The 15440-nt window shown below is 51.0% G+C and overlaps 1 protein-coding gene and 1 long non-coding RNA gene across 4 annotated transcripts in view; one reads left to right on the top strand and one right to left on the bottom strand.

The window, feature by feature from the left end:
• Positions 1-7205: 7205 nt before the first annotated feature.
• LOC140197916 (kinesin-like protein KIF1C) overlaps positions 7206-15440 on the bottom strand; it is a 45396-nt gene continuing 37161 nt past the window's right edge. For all 3 annotated transcript variants that reach the window (XM_072258522.1, XM_072258520.1, XM_072258523.1), the window contains exon 22: positions 7206-10707. In XM_072258522.1, the coding sequence (XP_072114623.1) occupies positions 9739-10707 (969 nt within the window). In that variant the 3' untranslated portion in view covers positions 7206-9738. The remainder of the gene's footprint in view (positions 10708-15440) is intronic.
• The window catches only part of LOC140197917 (uncharacterized), a 39960-nt gene continuing 34690 nt past the window's right edge, over positions 10171-15440 (top strand). The window contains exon 1 of the long non-coding RNA XR_011886053.1: positions 10171-10719. This is a non-coding gene — a long non-coding RNA (uncharacterized lncRNA). The remainder of the gene's footprint in view (positions 10720-15440) is intronic.

Below are 15440 nucleotides of genomic sequence, written 5' to 3'. Positions count from 1 at the left end.
TGAAGCTTGGAGAGGGAGGGATGAAGCAAATAGCTAGGAAGTGAAAGAGACAGAAAGAAAGAAGAAAGGGAGGGAGAGGAACTCCAGAGGGAGGCGATGCGCAGGCAAGGAGATAACGAGAGAGAGAGAGAGAGAGAGAGAGAGACAGACAGACAGACAGACAGACAGACAAAGAGATGGGAAATGGTGAAGGGGGGGAGGCATTACTGGAAGTTTGAGAAATCAATGTTCATGCCATCGGGTTGGAGGTTACTCAAACGAAATATAAGGTGTTGTTCCTCCAACCTAAGTGTAGCCATATCCCGACAGTGGAGGAGGCCATAGATGGACATAACGGAATGGGAATGGGAAGTGGAGTTAAAATGGGTGCCCTCTGGGACATCCTGCGTGTTATAAATTCCAAATCACATTGGCCTTCATACATCAGAGGGTTCAGTACAGGAGTTGGGATGTTGTGCTGACGTTGGCTAAGACATTGGTGAGACCTAATTTGGAGTATTGTGTGCATTTCTGGTCACCTACCTATTGTAAAGATATCAATAAGATTGAAAGAGTGCAGAGGAAATTTACAAAGACATTGCCAGAACTTGAAGAGCCGAGTTAGAGGGAGAGGTTGACTATGTTTGGACTTTATGCCTGGAGTGGAGGAGAATGAGGAGAGATTTGATAAGCGAGGGCCGTGTGTGGCTTGGCGGGTAACTCCGAGGCGCTGGTGTTCCCTTATCCTCGCTGGAAGTGGTGATGGGGTTGGAAGGGCGTGTCCTGGGAGTATTGGTGATGTGCTGCACTGCGCCCCGGACGCGGTACAAACTGCCGCTGCTGTGGTGTGGTGGGGCGCGGTGATGGGAGGGGTGAGTGGTAGCGGATGGGAGGGGTGAGCTCAGTCACTGAGTGGTGCGGGGTGACATCGCTCATTCAGGCAAGTGAGCGGGGTTGCTTTACACTCCCGACCTAAGCCTTGTAGATGGTGGGCGGGCTTTGCGGAGCCAGGACAGGAGGTACTCGCCACAGGATCCCCATCCTCGGCGTACAAGGACACTCCAGGTCCGTGGTGACCCCCACCCCCAACTCCCAGTGAGGGATTCGGCGATTAATATAGGCCACTATGTGGGGGGAGGGGGGGGGAGGGGTGAGAACGCGATGGTCTTCTTTGCCTGGCACCTGGGGCCGAGAGATGGAGTCTCTTAGGTTGAAATTCGCCATGACCTGTGTGGGGCGAACGTCACTTCTCACATCTCAGCCCAGGCCTGGATATTGTCCAGGTGTCGCTGCATCTGGACGCTCGACTGTTTCATTATCTGAGTCGTGAGTGGTGAGGAACATGGAACAATCGTCGGAACGTCCCCACATCTGACCCTGGAACTGATGAGCTGAACGCAGGACAGCCCCTGTCCAACTCCTGCAGAGATCTTCCATGGCTGTCCACAAGAATATGCAAGTTCGGGGTCGGGTTACGGTTTAGGGAGAGGGATTTGGGAGAATTGGAAATCAGGCCAGAGCCCAGGCCTCCGCTCAGATTCAGATTTATTTAACACATGTACATCGAAACGAAAGGTGAAATGCGCCATTTGCGTCAACAACCAACACAAACTAAAGATGTGCTGGGGGTAGGGGAAGCCCACAAGTGTGGCCGCACATTCCGGCGCCTACATAGTATGTCTACAATGCACGGCAGAACAACACAAAACGCAACAAAACGGAACTCAAGTAACAAAGTAACAACAGCGAACCAAGTCCGGTTCCGGTTCTCCCAACAGCCCTCCATCCCAGCACAGGCTGCCTTCAGCCTACAGCGGGCTATTGCATTCGCTGACTTCCCCAGTGGACTCGCAGACCTATGGGCCTCCGCAGACATCCTATCGTACTTTGGGGCTTCGATCTTCGGTGGTGACCTCCAGCCACCACAACCATCTTCATCTGTGCGCAGTATGATTCCAAGCCAGTGGTGGGGGGCGGGGGCGGAGGCCTGAAAACTCCACTTTAACCAGAACTTTTCGATGCGGGCCTGTAGTCAGGGCCCATGGCCTTTGCTATTTCCAGTGTGTTTGGGTGTTTCACTCACGTGGAGTGAGTGAAATTGTCTCACCGAGGTACTTAATGAGTACTTTGCTTCAGTATTCACGTCGGGAAAGGATCTTGGCGATTGTAGTGATGACTTACAGCGGACTGAGAAGTTTGAGCATGTAGATATTAAGGAAAAGGATGTGCTGGGGCTTTTGGAAAGCATCAAGTTTGATAAGTCACCGGGACCAGACGAGGTGTACCCCAGGCTACTGTGGGAGGCGAGTGAGGAGATTGCTGAGCCTCTGGCGATGATCTTTGCATCATCAATGAGGACAGGAGAGGTCCCAGAGGATTGGAGGGTTGCGGATGTTATTCCCTTATTCAAGAAAGGGAGTAGAGATAGCCCAGGAAATTATAGACCAGTGAGTCTTACTTCAGTGGTTGGTAAGTTGATGGAGAAGATACTGAGAGGCAGGATTTATGAACATTTGGAGAGGCATACTATGATTAGGAATAGTCAGCATGGCTCTGTCAAAGGCAGGTCGTGCCTTACGAGCCTGATTGAATTTTTTGAGGATGTGACTAAACACATTGATGAAGGGAGAGCAGTAGATGAAGTGTATATGGATTTCAGCAAGGCATTTGATAAGGTACCCCAGGCAAGGCTTATTGAGAAAGTAAGGAGGCATGGGATCCAAGGGGACATCGCTTTGTGAATCCAGAACTGGCTTGCCCACAGAAGGCAATGAGTGACTGTAGACTGGTCATATTCTGCATGGAGGCCGGTGACCAGTGATGTGCCTCAGGGATCTGTTCTGGGACCCCTACTCTTCGTGATTTTTATAAATGACCTGGATGAGGAAGAGGAGGGATGGGTTAGTAAATTTGCTGATGACACAAAGGTTGGGGGTGTTGTGGATAGTGTGGAGGGCTGTCAGAGGTTACAGCGGGACATTGATAGGATGCAAAACTGGGCTGAGAAGTGGCAGATGGCGTTCAACCCAGATAAGTGTGAAGTGGTTCATTTTGGTAGGTCAAATATGATGGCAGAATATAGTAATACAGTATTAATGGTAAGATTAGTGTTGAAGATCAGAGGGATCTTGGGGTCTGAATCCATAGGACACTCAAAGCTGCTGCGCAGGTTGACTCTGTGGTTAAGAATGCATACAGTGTATTGGCCTTCATCAATCGTGGATTGTGTTTACGAGCTGAGAGGTAATGTTGCAGCTATATAGGACCCTGGTCAGACCCCACTTGGAGTACTGTGTTCAGTTCTGGTCGCCTCACTACAGGAAGGATGTGGAAACCATAGAAAGGGTGCAGAGGAGATTTACAAGGATCTTGCCTGGATTGGGGAGCATGCCTTATGGGAATAGGTTGAGTGAACTTGGCCTTTTCTCATTGGAGCGACAGAGGATCAGAGGTGACTTGATAGAGGTGTATAAGATGATGAGAGGCATTGATCGTGTGGATAGTCAGAAGCTTTTCCCCAGGGCTGAAATGGCTAACACGAGAAGGGACACTTTTAAGTTGCTTGGAAGTAGGTACAGAGGGGATGTCAGGGGTAAGTTTTTTACGCAAAGAGTGGTGAGTGCGTGGAATGGGCTGCCGGCGACGGTGGTGGAGGCGGATATGATAGGGTCTTTGAAGAGACTCTTGGATAGGTACATGGAGCCTTGAAAAATAGAGCGTTATGGGTAACCCTAGGTAATTTCTAAAGTAAGGACATTTTCGGCACAGTTTTGTGGGCCGAAGGACCTGTAACGTGCTGTAAGTTTTCGATGTTTATATCCATGTAGACTTTGTTCTGTGTGGATACCGTGTTTCTGATGTTATGTGACTATGTGGCTGCTAGTCAGTTTTTCATTACACCCGTGCAGACAATAAACTCCACCCCTTTTGTGGAGAGAGGTCATCCTCTCTAGCCGCTGCCTGGCGGCTCTCACAGATGCCCCAGTGTTAGCCCCGATGTTCTGGGCTGCAGCGCTGGACATAACAGGCAGAGCATAGCATATCGCGCCACTCACCACCCATCGTCCGGGTCACTCCCCTCAGGGCCGCTGCCCTGCCGCAGAGCACAGGTAGAGTACAACACACCGCTCCACTCACCACCACCCATCGTCCGGATCACTACCCTCAGGGCCGCTGACCACGTGGCTGCTGGACACACAACGCGGTGGTAGAGAGTTCAGGGGCAACGAGAGAGAGAAAGACGAGAAGGCGGTAGACCGTGACTCTGCGCGCATTCGGACTCGGGCCGCATTTTGTCGCCCGTGTCAGTCGGGTGTACAGTATGCTTCGACAGAATGCCTGTTAAAGGTCGATGGACCCTTGATGGTGACGGTACCCTTTTGTTTTCGGACGGGGTGCTTCAGGGCTGCTGATGGCGGGGCAACTAGGAGCCCTAGAGCCTTCCCTGTGCCTTCTTCAGAAGTGGTTGGCAGGTCTGTTTCGTCCTGAGCCCAGCCGCAGATGAAGCTTATGCCGAAGATGTCCTCCTTACGATCACCGACGCTGTTGACCTACAGAGGATGCGAGACTGGCAGCGGCTCTTCTCAGCCGTGTCCTCTGGGGAACGTGTTCTGGTCTTTTAGTGAGTTAGTGGGGGATGAACTCCCTGCCAGAGGAGCTAAGACCATTTGTGGACGATGATCAATCAGTGCCGGTTGGCAGCCGAGCACCCTCTACATTTCTTTCGCCGGTGGCACTACCATCAGGAGGGTACTCAGCTCCTGGTGTTGAGCATCAGCCGCGCCGCTAAGCAGGAGCTGCCAGGCTTTGACCTTGAGCTATTGCGGGTCTCCTCCGGTCAGGGAACGGCGCTCGACGCGGGAAAGGTCGTTTCCCGTCCCTTCACGGTGGGTGCGGGGGTCGAGCGGCTCCAGTCGCGCCAAACCCTGCCCAGCGAGAGGTGTTCGTGGGGCCCAAACCCCGATCTCTCTTTCTGGAACCGCCTCGCGATGCGCCTATCTTACTATCGGAAGTCTCCCAATGCAAGTTTTCCTCTGAACATCGGGAACCTGGAGTGGAGGGTGTTGCATGGGGCAGCACCAGGATATAGATTCCTGAGCAGGGTCACTGATACCCCGTCCATCCCTCCTTTCTGTGGACGGGAGGAGTCGGTGCGCCTTGTCCACATGGTGAGTGAGAGAGATAACAGCCCCTGGTCGAATATCTGAAAGCGCTGTTCCGCAAATTCTGGCTGCGCTTCAGCCCCACACTACTGATTTATGGGCACTTAGTACGGAGGGTGAGGGGCGGGTCGGTTGGAGGATCTCGTGTAGGCTTGCCCGAGTCAGCTGCTTGCCTCTCTTCCCGGGCTACATTCACGCGTGGAGAAGGAACATGCAGTCATGTACAGTGGGTATTTTCGGGAACAGTGCCCCTCCCAGGGACGTGAGTACATTATACATGGTAATAACTATTTTAATTTGAATTCAGTAACCGTATTGTAACTCATAATCTTTTGTCTTTTGTATTTGAATAAAGTTTCGTACATTTGTAAACAAAAAGCGTCAGTACTGACGGCGAGTCACACTGCCGTAGGGAGAGTGTCGCCAAGGTGGGGGGGGGGGTGCCTCATTTATTCGCGGCTCCAGTGAGCAGGTAGTCGAGGACTCGCTCCGCCAGGGCCGACTGCCCGCCCGGCTGTTCATGGAGAGCGAGCATGCGGTCTCAATGCGTACGGGCGGAAGGAAGCGGTGCCCCCTCCCAAGGAATTGTCTGTTTCATCGACAGTAATCACCATATTTTAATTTCACTTTGTTCAGTCTTGCACACACTTGACGTTTGCATTTTGTGTATTTCTCTGTGCATAAACGTTTATAGTTATGTTTAAAAAAAAGGGGGAGGGATGGAGAGTCCAGACGGACCGACAAGACTGTTGCAGCTCCAGCAGTGGGACATTAATGAGGCGATGCTAGGAGGACGGGGCTGGTCCCAGACCTGCGGAGAGAACCAGGATAAAAAACACGGCACACAGATACACTGGGCTCCCGTTCAACTTTAATGGAAACAAGTGGGTACAGACACGGGTCCAGACCTCTTCCCTGGGTACCCCCCTCAGTTGCAGGGACAACAGTTGGCAGAGCAAATGTCCGTCCAGTCTCACCACTACCCATCCTCTCACCAACCATTCACCCATTAGGCGTCCAACATCACTGCCCGATCACCCATTGGGCGTCCAACATCACTGCCCGATCACCCATTGGGCGTCCAACTTCACTGCCCGATCACCCATTGGGCGTCCCTGGGGGACGATCACACACACACACTGACACTCACTGAGGGATGGTCCCACACCCACACACTGACCCTCACTGAGGGACGGTCCCACACCTACAAACACACATACTGACCCTCACTGGGGGACTGTCCCACACACACACACACACTGACCCTCACTGGGGGAACTATCTCCCACACACACACTGACCCTCACTGGGGGACGGTCCCACACACACTGACCCTCACTGGGGGACGGTCCCACACACACAGTGACCCTCATTGAGGGACGGTCCCACACCTACAAACACACATACTGACCCTCACTGGGGGACTGTCCCACACACACACACACACTGACCCTCACTGGGGGACGGTCCCACACACACAGTGACCCTCATTGAGGGACAGTCACACACACACACACACACACACACACACACACACACACACACTGACCCTCCCTGGGGGATGGTCCCACACACACACACACAGTGACCCTCATTGAGGGACGGTCACACACACACACACACTGACCCTCCCTGAGGGATGGTCCCACACACACACACTGACCCTCCCTGGGGGATGGTCCCACACACACACACTGACCCTCACTGGGGGAACTATCTCCCACACACACACTGACCCTCACTGGGGGACGGTCCCACACACACTGACCCTCACTGGAGGGTGGACGGTCCCACACACACAGTGACCCTCATTGAGGGACGGTCCCACACCTACGAACACACATACTGACCCTCACTGGGGGACTGTCCCACACACACACACACACACACTGACCCTCACTGGGGGACGGTCCCACACACACAGTGACCCTCATTGAGGGACAGTCACACACACACACACACACACTGACCCTCCCTGGGGGATGGTCCCACACACACACACACAGTGACCCTCATTGAGGGACGGTCACACACACACACACACTGACCCTCCCTGGGGGATGGTCCCACACACACACACTGACCCTCCCTGGGGGATGGTCCCACACACACACACTGACCCTCACTGGGGGACAGTCCCACACCCACACACTGACCATCACTAGGGGATGGTCCTACACACACACTGACCCTCACTGGGGGACGGTCCCACACCCTGACCATCACTGGGGGATGGTCCCACACACTGACCCTCACTGGGGGACGCTCACACACACAGACCCTCACTGAGGGACGGTCACTCACACACACACACACACACACACACACACACACACTGACCATCACTGGAGGATGGTCCCACACACACACTGACCCTCACTGGGGACAGTCCCACACACACACTGATCCTCACTGGGGGATGGTCCCACAGACACACACACCCTCCCTGGGGGACAGTCACACACACACACACACACACACTGATCTTCCCTGGGGGACGGTCCCACAGACACACTGACCCTCACTGGGGGACGGTCACTCTCACACACACACTGACCCTCCCTGGGGGACACAGGCAGTGACAAGACTAAAATCCCTGGAACTGCAACATGCTGAGCCAGGAGCTGTCAGTGCAGAGGTCCGTTACAAACATCCCTTTAAACTAAAACACACAACAAAGAATTCTAAAACTCTAAAATACAGGATCTTATAATTTGTGCAAACGCCCCGGGGCCACTCTTAAAGTTGTAATGTCCCCGATGGGTACTGAGGTTATGTATCAGAAGTCCACAGTGTTTAAGGCTGACAATTATCGCAGCGCATTGCAAGGTTTGGAGGCGGTGTGGTGTGCTCACCTTGCCCTGCCCTCCGAAGTCAGCGCAGCCTACAGAGAACACTCGACAGGACGCACCTCTGGAGTAAGCAGCATGATGGGCCCTTTCACCATCAGGAAGCCTGGTTCAGGCCCCTGGGGGATGGCCCCAGTCCACCAACTCCGGGCTACATAATAAACGGTCCAGTGACGGAGAGGCAGCGAATGACACTTGGACACAGGGCTGTGATGGTGAGTTTTCAAAGGGGTCCAAACCAAACCAAGAGACACATTCCCTGCACCAGAACAGGCAAAATCCATCACAGGCTTGGATAACAAGGACTCCTCGCTGTCCCACTGCCGAGGCTGTTCAGCTCAGCTGACATTTAAAGGGCTTTCTGCTGACTCCCACCCAGAAGATATTTCCCTGAGTTTGCCCTCCCCCCATTCACGGCCCCCATAAGCAGTAGTCTCCAGGCCACCTTCCAAAAATTCACATCCCGGATTGAGTGGGCACTCAGCCCTCCCCACGGGCTCCACATCCACCAGTTCTGCTGACCACACACACATACACACACACACTCTCACACAGTGGCAAGCCAGCTGGAGAAATTAGCACCTCCAAATTCACAGGAACACACACACAGTTGTCCGTAGCTGGGTAACCATCAGATCAGATCAGCATTAACATATCTACACCCAAACACTGTTCCCTGCCTCACACAGGCAGAAGCCCCACACCGCGCACACTCACACCCATCCTGCCACACTCCCCTTGTCCAGTCCTGTCCTCCAGCCTCCGATAAACCCCTCTCCCGAGGCTCTCCTCCTCCTTCCTCCCCTGCACACTTCCCTTCCTCCTCCTGACACACTCCCTTCTTCTCCCACTCCCATCAATCACCAGCCTTTTGTATTCACCCCTACACCCTCTTGATACACCTCCTGACACATGCCACTTTGCACACCTTCTCCACTCTGAGTCTCCTTGCACACCTTCCCCATCCCAACACCTCCTCACACAAACGCCCCTCCCTTGACACTCTTGTACCCTCTCCCCTTGCACACCCTCCCCATCCAGGCACTCTCACTGCACACACGCCCTTCCCTTGCACATCCACTTGCCCTATGCCCCCTCCTGAAAAACATTCCCTTGCACACCTTCCCATCCCGGTTACCCTCCCCTTGAACGTCTTCCTCTTCGCTGACACACACCTTTTGCACACCCACCATTCCTGACATCTACCTTGCGCCTCTTACCCATCTTGACACTTGCCCCTTACCCCTTCCTTACACACTCACCTTCTACTGCCTCCCCCGCACACTCATTGTTCCTTTTCCCACTCGCATTACACAATCACCTGCCTCTTTTGCAATCACCCCTATGCCCTCCTGACACTCCCATTACACTCTCCCCCCACAATCCCATCACATTCCCTCCCTACAATGCCCTTGCACACCCTCCCCATCCCGACACTCCCCTCACACAAACGCCCCTCCTGACACACACACCCTTTCCTATCCCAGTCACTCTCTAGTTGCACATCTGACACACCTCTTGCACACCCTCCATTCCTAACACACACCTTCCCTCCTGACACCTGCAATTGCCCCTCCCCTTCCTGACACACTCCAAGCCTCCTGCAACGCACTTCCATTCCCTCAACACCTGCCCCTCCCTGCACAAACTTCCTTGCAGCGTTGCCTCTGGGCACATCCCTTGCACCCTCCCTCCCCAGCGCACCTTCAGCCCCTCTCCCCGGTCGGTGCCCGGAGCGGGAGGCTGCGTTAGCCGTGGTTGCCCTTCTGCTGCAAATTGGGTGCCGAGTGCTGCCGCCTCATGCGAGGCGGGGGGGTGTAGGCTCTCTGGCGGGGAGGCTCAGCATGCTGGGGGTAGGGTCCAGACTCGGAACTCCGGCCCCAGTGTTGAGGCTGGGGCCTGCAGTGCTCAGGGACAGCAAGAGGCCGCTCGTCAGGGGAGGGTGGTCGGCGGGGGAAGCGGGTGCGGCCCCCAGCCCCGTTATCGAAGGAGTTGCGGCGGAATGGCCTCCGGTGCTGGGGGTGCATGGTGCCTGGACCTGGCCAGGCTCTCGGACCTCGTCCTCGAGGCTTCTCATCCGGCCCAGGCTTGCGCCGCGGTGCCTGGGAGGCATAGTTGGCAGCAGCAGGTGTTGAGCTGGGCCTGTTGCCAGGTTCCATGGGCCCATTGCCTGGGTGACCAGGCCTCTTACTGATGTCAGTGGGCCAGTGGCTGGGGTGAGTGCCAGGATGAATGGACCCATTGCTAGGGTCCGTAGGCCCATTGCCAGGGTGATCAGGCCTGTTGCTAGGGTCTGTAGGCCCTCTACCAAGGTACTCGGGCCTGCTGCTGGGATCTGTAAGCCCGTTGTCAGGGTAATCCGGATTGTTGCTTGGGTCTGTCGACCTGTTGCTGAGGTCTGTAGACCCGTTGCCAGGGTGACCGGGTTCATTGCTAGGGTCTGTAGATTCGTTGCTGGGGCCCCACGAGTAACGATGCTGTGGGTTGCTTTTAAAGGGGAATCGCAGCTTGCAGTCGTGCGGCGGGATGAAGCGGCCGCCCGTTCTCCTGCGCGGCCGGCGGCCCAGCTGCTGTTGCTGCAAGTTGAGGACCCGCTGCTGCTCCTGCTGTAGCCACCGCAGCCGCCCCCGACGAAAGGTCGGATCCTCCTCCATAAGCCGACCGATGCGCAGGGCTGGGCTGCCCACCTCCTCCCCTCCTGTGGCCGGACTCCCATCCTGGAATAGAAGGTGAGTGAGGAGTAAGACAGAGGAACCTCTGGCCTTGTACCCTACCTGAGGGCCACTCCCCCAACCCAAACCCCTGTCCTGGCACAGAAGGGGATTGGTGGGTAGGGAGCCAGTCTCTGAGGCACTTCACATCTCCTGGCCTCTACAGGGCCCACAACATCTCTCCCATCCCTGGTGTCTATTCCCTCGCCTCTTTCACCCCAAAACCACACACCGCCCCCTCCCAAATCAGCCTCTGATTCTCCTCACTCACAGTCCCTCCCGAGAGGTTTTCCCTTTGTCTCCCAAGGAATGTACTCCCCCTCACCAGGAACCAACACGGAGACACACACATGGGGTGTACAGGGACAGACATGCACACATTCTGTAGAGGCAGAGAGAGAGACAGACAGAGACAGAGAGAGAGACACACACACACACACACACACACACACACACACACACACACACACGTGTACAGGAGCAAACACAAATTCATCAGCACACGGTGTTCAGGAACTTGCAGGGATCGGGGGTCGACAGGGTGAGACTGCATGACCTTGATTGATGGGTGAGGCATCGTCAATGGGCTAAATGGCTTAATTCAGCTCCCATGTCTTATGGTCTGCAGGGGTGACTGGTAGACTGGCAAGTGGGAAGCTTCAAAGAGTGAGCTATCAGGAGTGGGGGGGCAGCATGTTACTCTGGACTGAAGGGAGACACAGGTATGGTTCGGAAACCCTGGCCAATGAGAGACACTCTGGTCGGGGAAAGGAGAAGATGCTCACTGAAGTTAGGCCAATCCTTCGAGTGTAGTGTAGGAGTAGAGAAGAGAGAAGTCAAGAGGGCAAAAAGGAGGACAATGTTTTTGGATCTGGCCAGCAAGATCCCAAGAAATCTATAGGTATATTGAAAAGGTGGTTACTCACCTAGTGATCCACATGGCTGTTCACACGCGGACCACAGAAGGTGGGCAAGACTTTTAAAACATTATTTCTCATCTGTTTTTGTTGTGGAAAAGATTACAGAAGCTATTGCATTGAGACAAATGAGTTGTGATGTCTTGGTCTATTCAGTGCCTTGAAGTAGTACTCAGCCCCCATAAGAATTTTCACATTTTCCTGTCGCAATTCCTATTTTCTGAGCTAATCTACAAAACATTGTGCACCATGAAAAATCAAAAGAAAAATTCCAAAAACTGTCAACAATTTACTACAAATTAAAAACCAAAATTGTGAGGCTGAAGAAGTATTCATCCTTTTTGTATTACTATCCCAATTTTCCTTAGGTACAATATCACCATATAACAATTACAGATTAACAAGTACAGAAACAAGCCATCTCGGCCCTTCTAGTCCGTGCTGAACACTTACTCGTACCTAGTCCCACCGACCTGCACTCAGCCCATAACCCTCCATCCTTTCCTGTCCATATAGCTGTCCAATTTTTCTTTAAACGACAATATCGAGCCTCCCTCTACCACTTCTACTGGAAGCTCGTTCCACACAGCTACCACTCTCTGAATAAAGAAGTTCCCCCTCATGTTAACTCTAATCTTTTGCCCCCTAACTCTCAACTCATGCCCTCTTGTTTGAATCTCCCCTACTCTCAATGGAAAAAGCCTATCCACATCAACTCTATCAATCCCCCTCATAATTTTAAATACCTCTATCAAGTCCCCCCTCAACCTTCTATGCTCCAAAGAATAAAGACCCAACTTGTTCAACCTTTCTCTGTAACTTAGGAGATGAAACCCAGGCAACATTCTAGTAAATCTCTGTACTCTCTCTATTTTGTTGACATCTTTCCTATAATTTGGTGACCAGAATTGTACACAATACTCCAAATTTGGCCTTACCAATGCCTTGTACAATTTTAACATTACATCCCAACTCCTATACTCAATGCTCTGATTTATAAAGGCCAGCATACCAAAAGCTTTCTTTAGCACCCTATCCACATGAGATTCCACCTTCAGGGAACTATGCACCATTATTCCTAGATCCCTCTGTTCTACTGCATTCTTCAATGCCCTACCATTTACCATGTATGTCCTATTTTGATTAGTCCTACCAAAATGTAGCATCTCACATTTATCAGCATTAAACTCCATCTGCCATCTTTCAGCCCACTCTTCAAACTGGCCTAAATCTCTCTGCAAGCTTTGAAAACCTACCTCATCATCCACAACTCCACCTATCTTAGTGTCATCTGCATACTTACTAATCCAATTTACCACCCCCCCATCATCCAGATCATTAATGTATATGACAAACAACACTGGACCCAGTACAGATCCCTGAGGCACACCACTAGTCACCGGCCTCAAATCTGACAAACAGTTATCCTCCACTACTCTCTGGCATCTCCCATCCAGCCACTGCTGAATCCATTTTACTACTTCACTAATAATACCTAATGATTGAACCTTCCTAATTAAACTTCCGTGTGGAACCCTGTCAGAAGCCTTACTGAAGTCCATATAGACAACATCCACCACTTTACCCTCATCAACTTTCCTAGTAATCTCTTCAAAAAATTCAATGATTTGTCAAACATGACCTTCCACGCACAAATCCATGTTGACTGTTCCTAATCAGACCCTGTCTATCCAGATAGTTATATAATATATACCATCTCCAAGAATACTTTCCATTAATTTACCCACCACTGATGTCAAACTTACAGGCCGATAATTGCTAGGTTTACTCTTAGAACCCTTTTTAAACAATGGAACAACATGAGCAATATGCCAATCGTCTGGCACCATCCCCGTTTCTAATGACATTTGAAATATTTCTGTCAGAGCCCCTGCTATTTCTACACTAACCTAGGGAATATCCTGTCAGGATCCAGAGACTTATCCACATATAAATTCCTTAAAAGCACCAATACTTCCTCTTCTTTAATCATCAAAGTTTCCATATCTTCCCTACCTGTTTCCCTTATCTTACACAATTCAATATCCTTCTCCTTAGTGAATACCGAAGAAAAGAAATTGTTCAAAATCTCCCCCATCTCTTTTGGTTCCACACAGCTGTCCACTCTGATTCTCCAAGGGACCAATTTTATCCCTCACTGTCCTTTTGCTATTAATATAACTGTAGAAACGCATTGGATTTATTTTCACCTCACTTGCTAAAGCAACCTTGTATCTTCTTCTGGCTTTTCTAATTTCTTTCTTTAAGATTCTTCTTACATTCTTTATATTCCTCGAGCACCTCATTTACTCCATGCTGCCTATATTTATTGTAGATATCTCTCTTTTTCCAAACCAAGTTTCCAATATCCCTTGAAAACCATGGCTCTCTCAAACTTTTAACATTTCCTTTCAACCTAACAGGAACATAAAGATTCTGTACCCTCAAAATTTCACCTCCAAATGACCTCCATTTCTCTATTACATCCTTCCCATAAAACACTTTGTCCCAATCCACTCCTTCTAAATCCTTTCGCATCTCCTTAAAGTTAGCCTTTCTCCAATCATAAATCTCAACCCTGGGTCCAGACCTATCCTTCTCCATGATTATATTGAAACTAATATATTCTATATTACCTTATCAATATTGTATATTTCCTTACCAATTCACCCAATTTGTTGATGTAGAAAATTGGGGGGTCACCTGTTTCAATGAATTCATAATAATAAACACTCCTTCTCTCTGCAAGGTCCAACAGTATGGTAGATTTTCAACGAACCAAACTAAAATGAAGACAAGAGCTTTCAAAACAATTCAGAGAAATGGTAACAAAAAAGCACAATTCTGGGGAAGGGTACTAGACCATCTCAAAGGCACTGAACATACCTCGGCACTCAGTGCAGTCCATCACAAAAAGTAGGAAAAAAGATGAACCCACATCTACACTGCCCAGGTCAGGCTGCCCCTCCAAACGTAGTCACTAGTGAAGAATGACACTTGTAAGAGAGGCTACTCTGATGCCAACAGTCATTCTGAGTGAGCTGCAGAAGTCAGTGGTTGCAACTGGAGATGAAGTTTAAGGGTTCACAATCTCTAAGGCGTTGCACAAAAAATGTATTTAAGCAAGAGTGGCAAAGAAGCAGCCTGGGCTTTAAAAATATATATACCCTTGCCCGTAAAGACTTTGCAAAATGTCACTTAGAAGATACTGTAAAGATGTGGAAGAAGGTCTTGTGGAACTTTTTGGCCCCGACACTAAGTGGTACATGTGGCGTAAATCTAACCTGGTGCAGCAGCCAGGTGGCACTGTCCCTACTGGGGGAGATAGCATCGTGCTGTGGGGATGCTTTTCTGCAGTAGGGAATGGAAATCGGGTCAGGATTGATGGGAAGATGAGTGCTGCTAAATACAGACTGATCCTCAGTAGGAAGTTCATCTTTCAGCAGGACAATGACCCAAAGCACACTGCCAGAGGAACCAGGGAGTGGCTTCAAATGAAGAAAATTGATGTCCTTGAGTGGCTCAGTCAGAGTCCTGACCTTAACCCGATCGAACATCTTGGCAAGACCTCAAGATTGCTGTTCACACCACTCTCTATCTAACCTGGCACTGCTTGTGCAATTTTGCAAGGAGGAATGGGCAAATCTTGCTCCATCATGTTGTGCAAAACTAACAGGAACTTATCCAAAAAGACTACTGGCTGTAATAGCTGAGAGGTACTATCAACCAAGTACTGAGTAAAGGAGGATGAATACTTTCGAACAGCTGACATTTCAGTTTTTGAATTTTCAATTTTTCATGCTTTACAATTTTCCATGTATT

The sequence above is a fragment of the Mobula birostris genome, chromosome 5 (genome assembly GCF_030028105.1).
Source record: "Mobula birostris isolate sMobBir1 chromosome 5, sMobBir1.hap1, whole genome shotgun sequence".
Taxonomy (NCBI): domain Eukaryota; kingdom Metazoa; phylum Chordata; class Chondrichthyes; order Myliobatiformes; family Myliobatidae; genus Mobula; species Mobula birostris.
The sequence above is the reverse complement of the archived record's forward strand: the minus strand, read 5'-3'. Positions and strand labels throughout refer to the sequence as shown.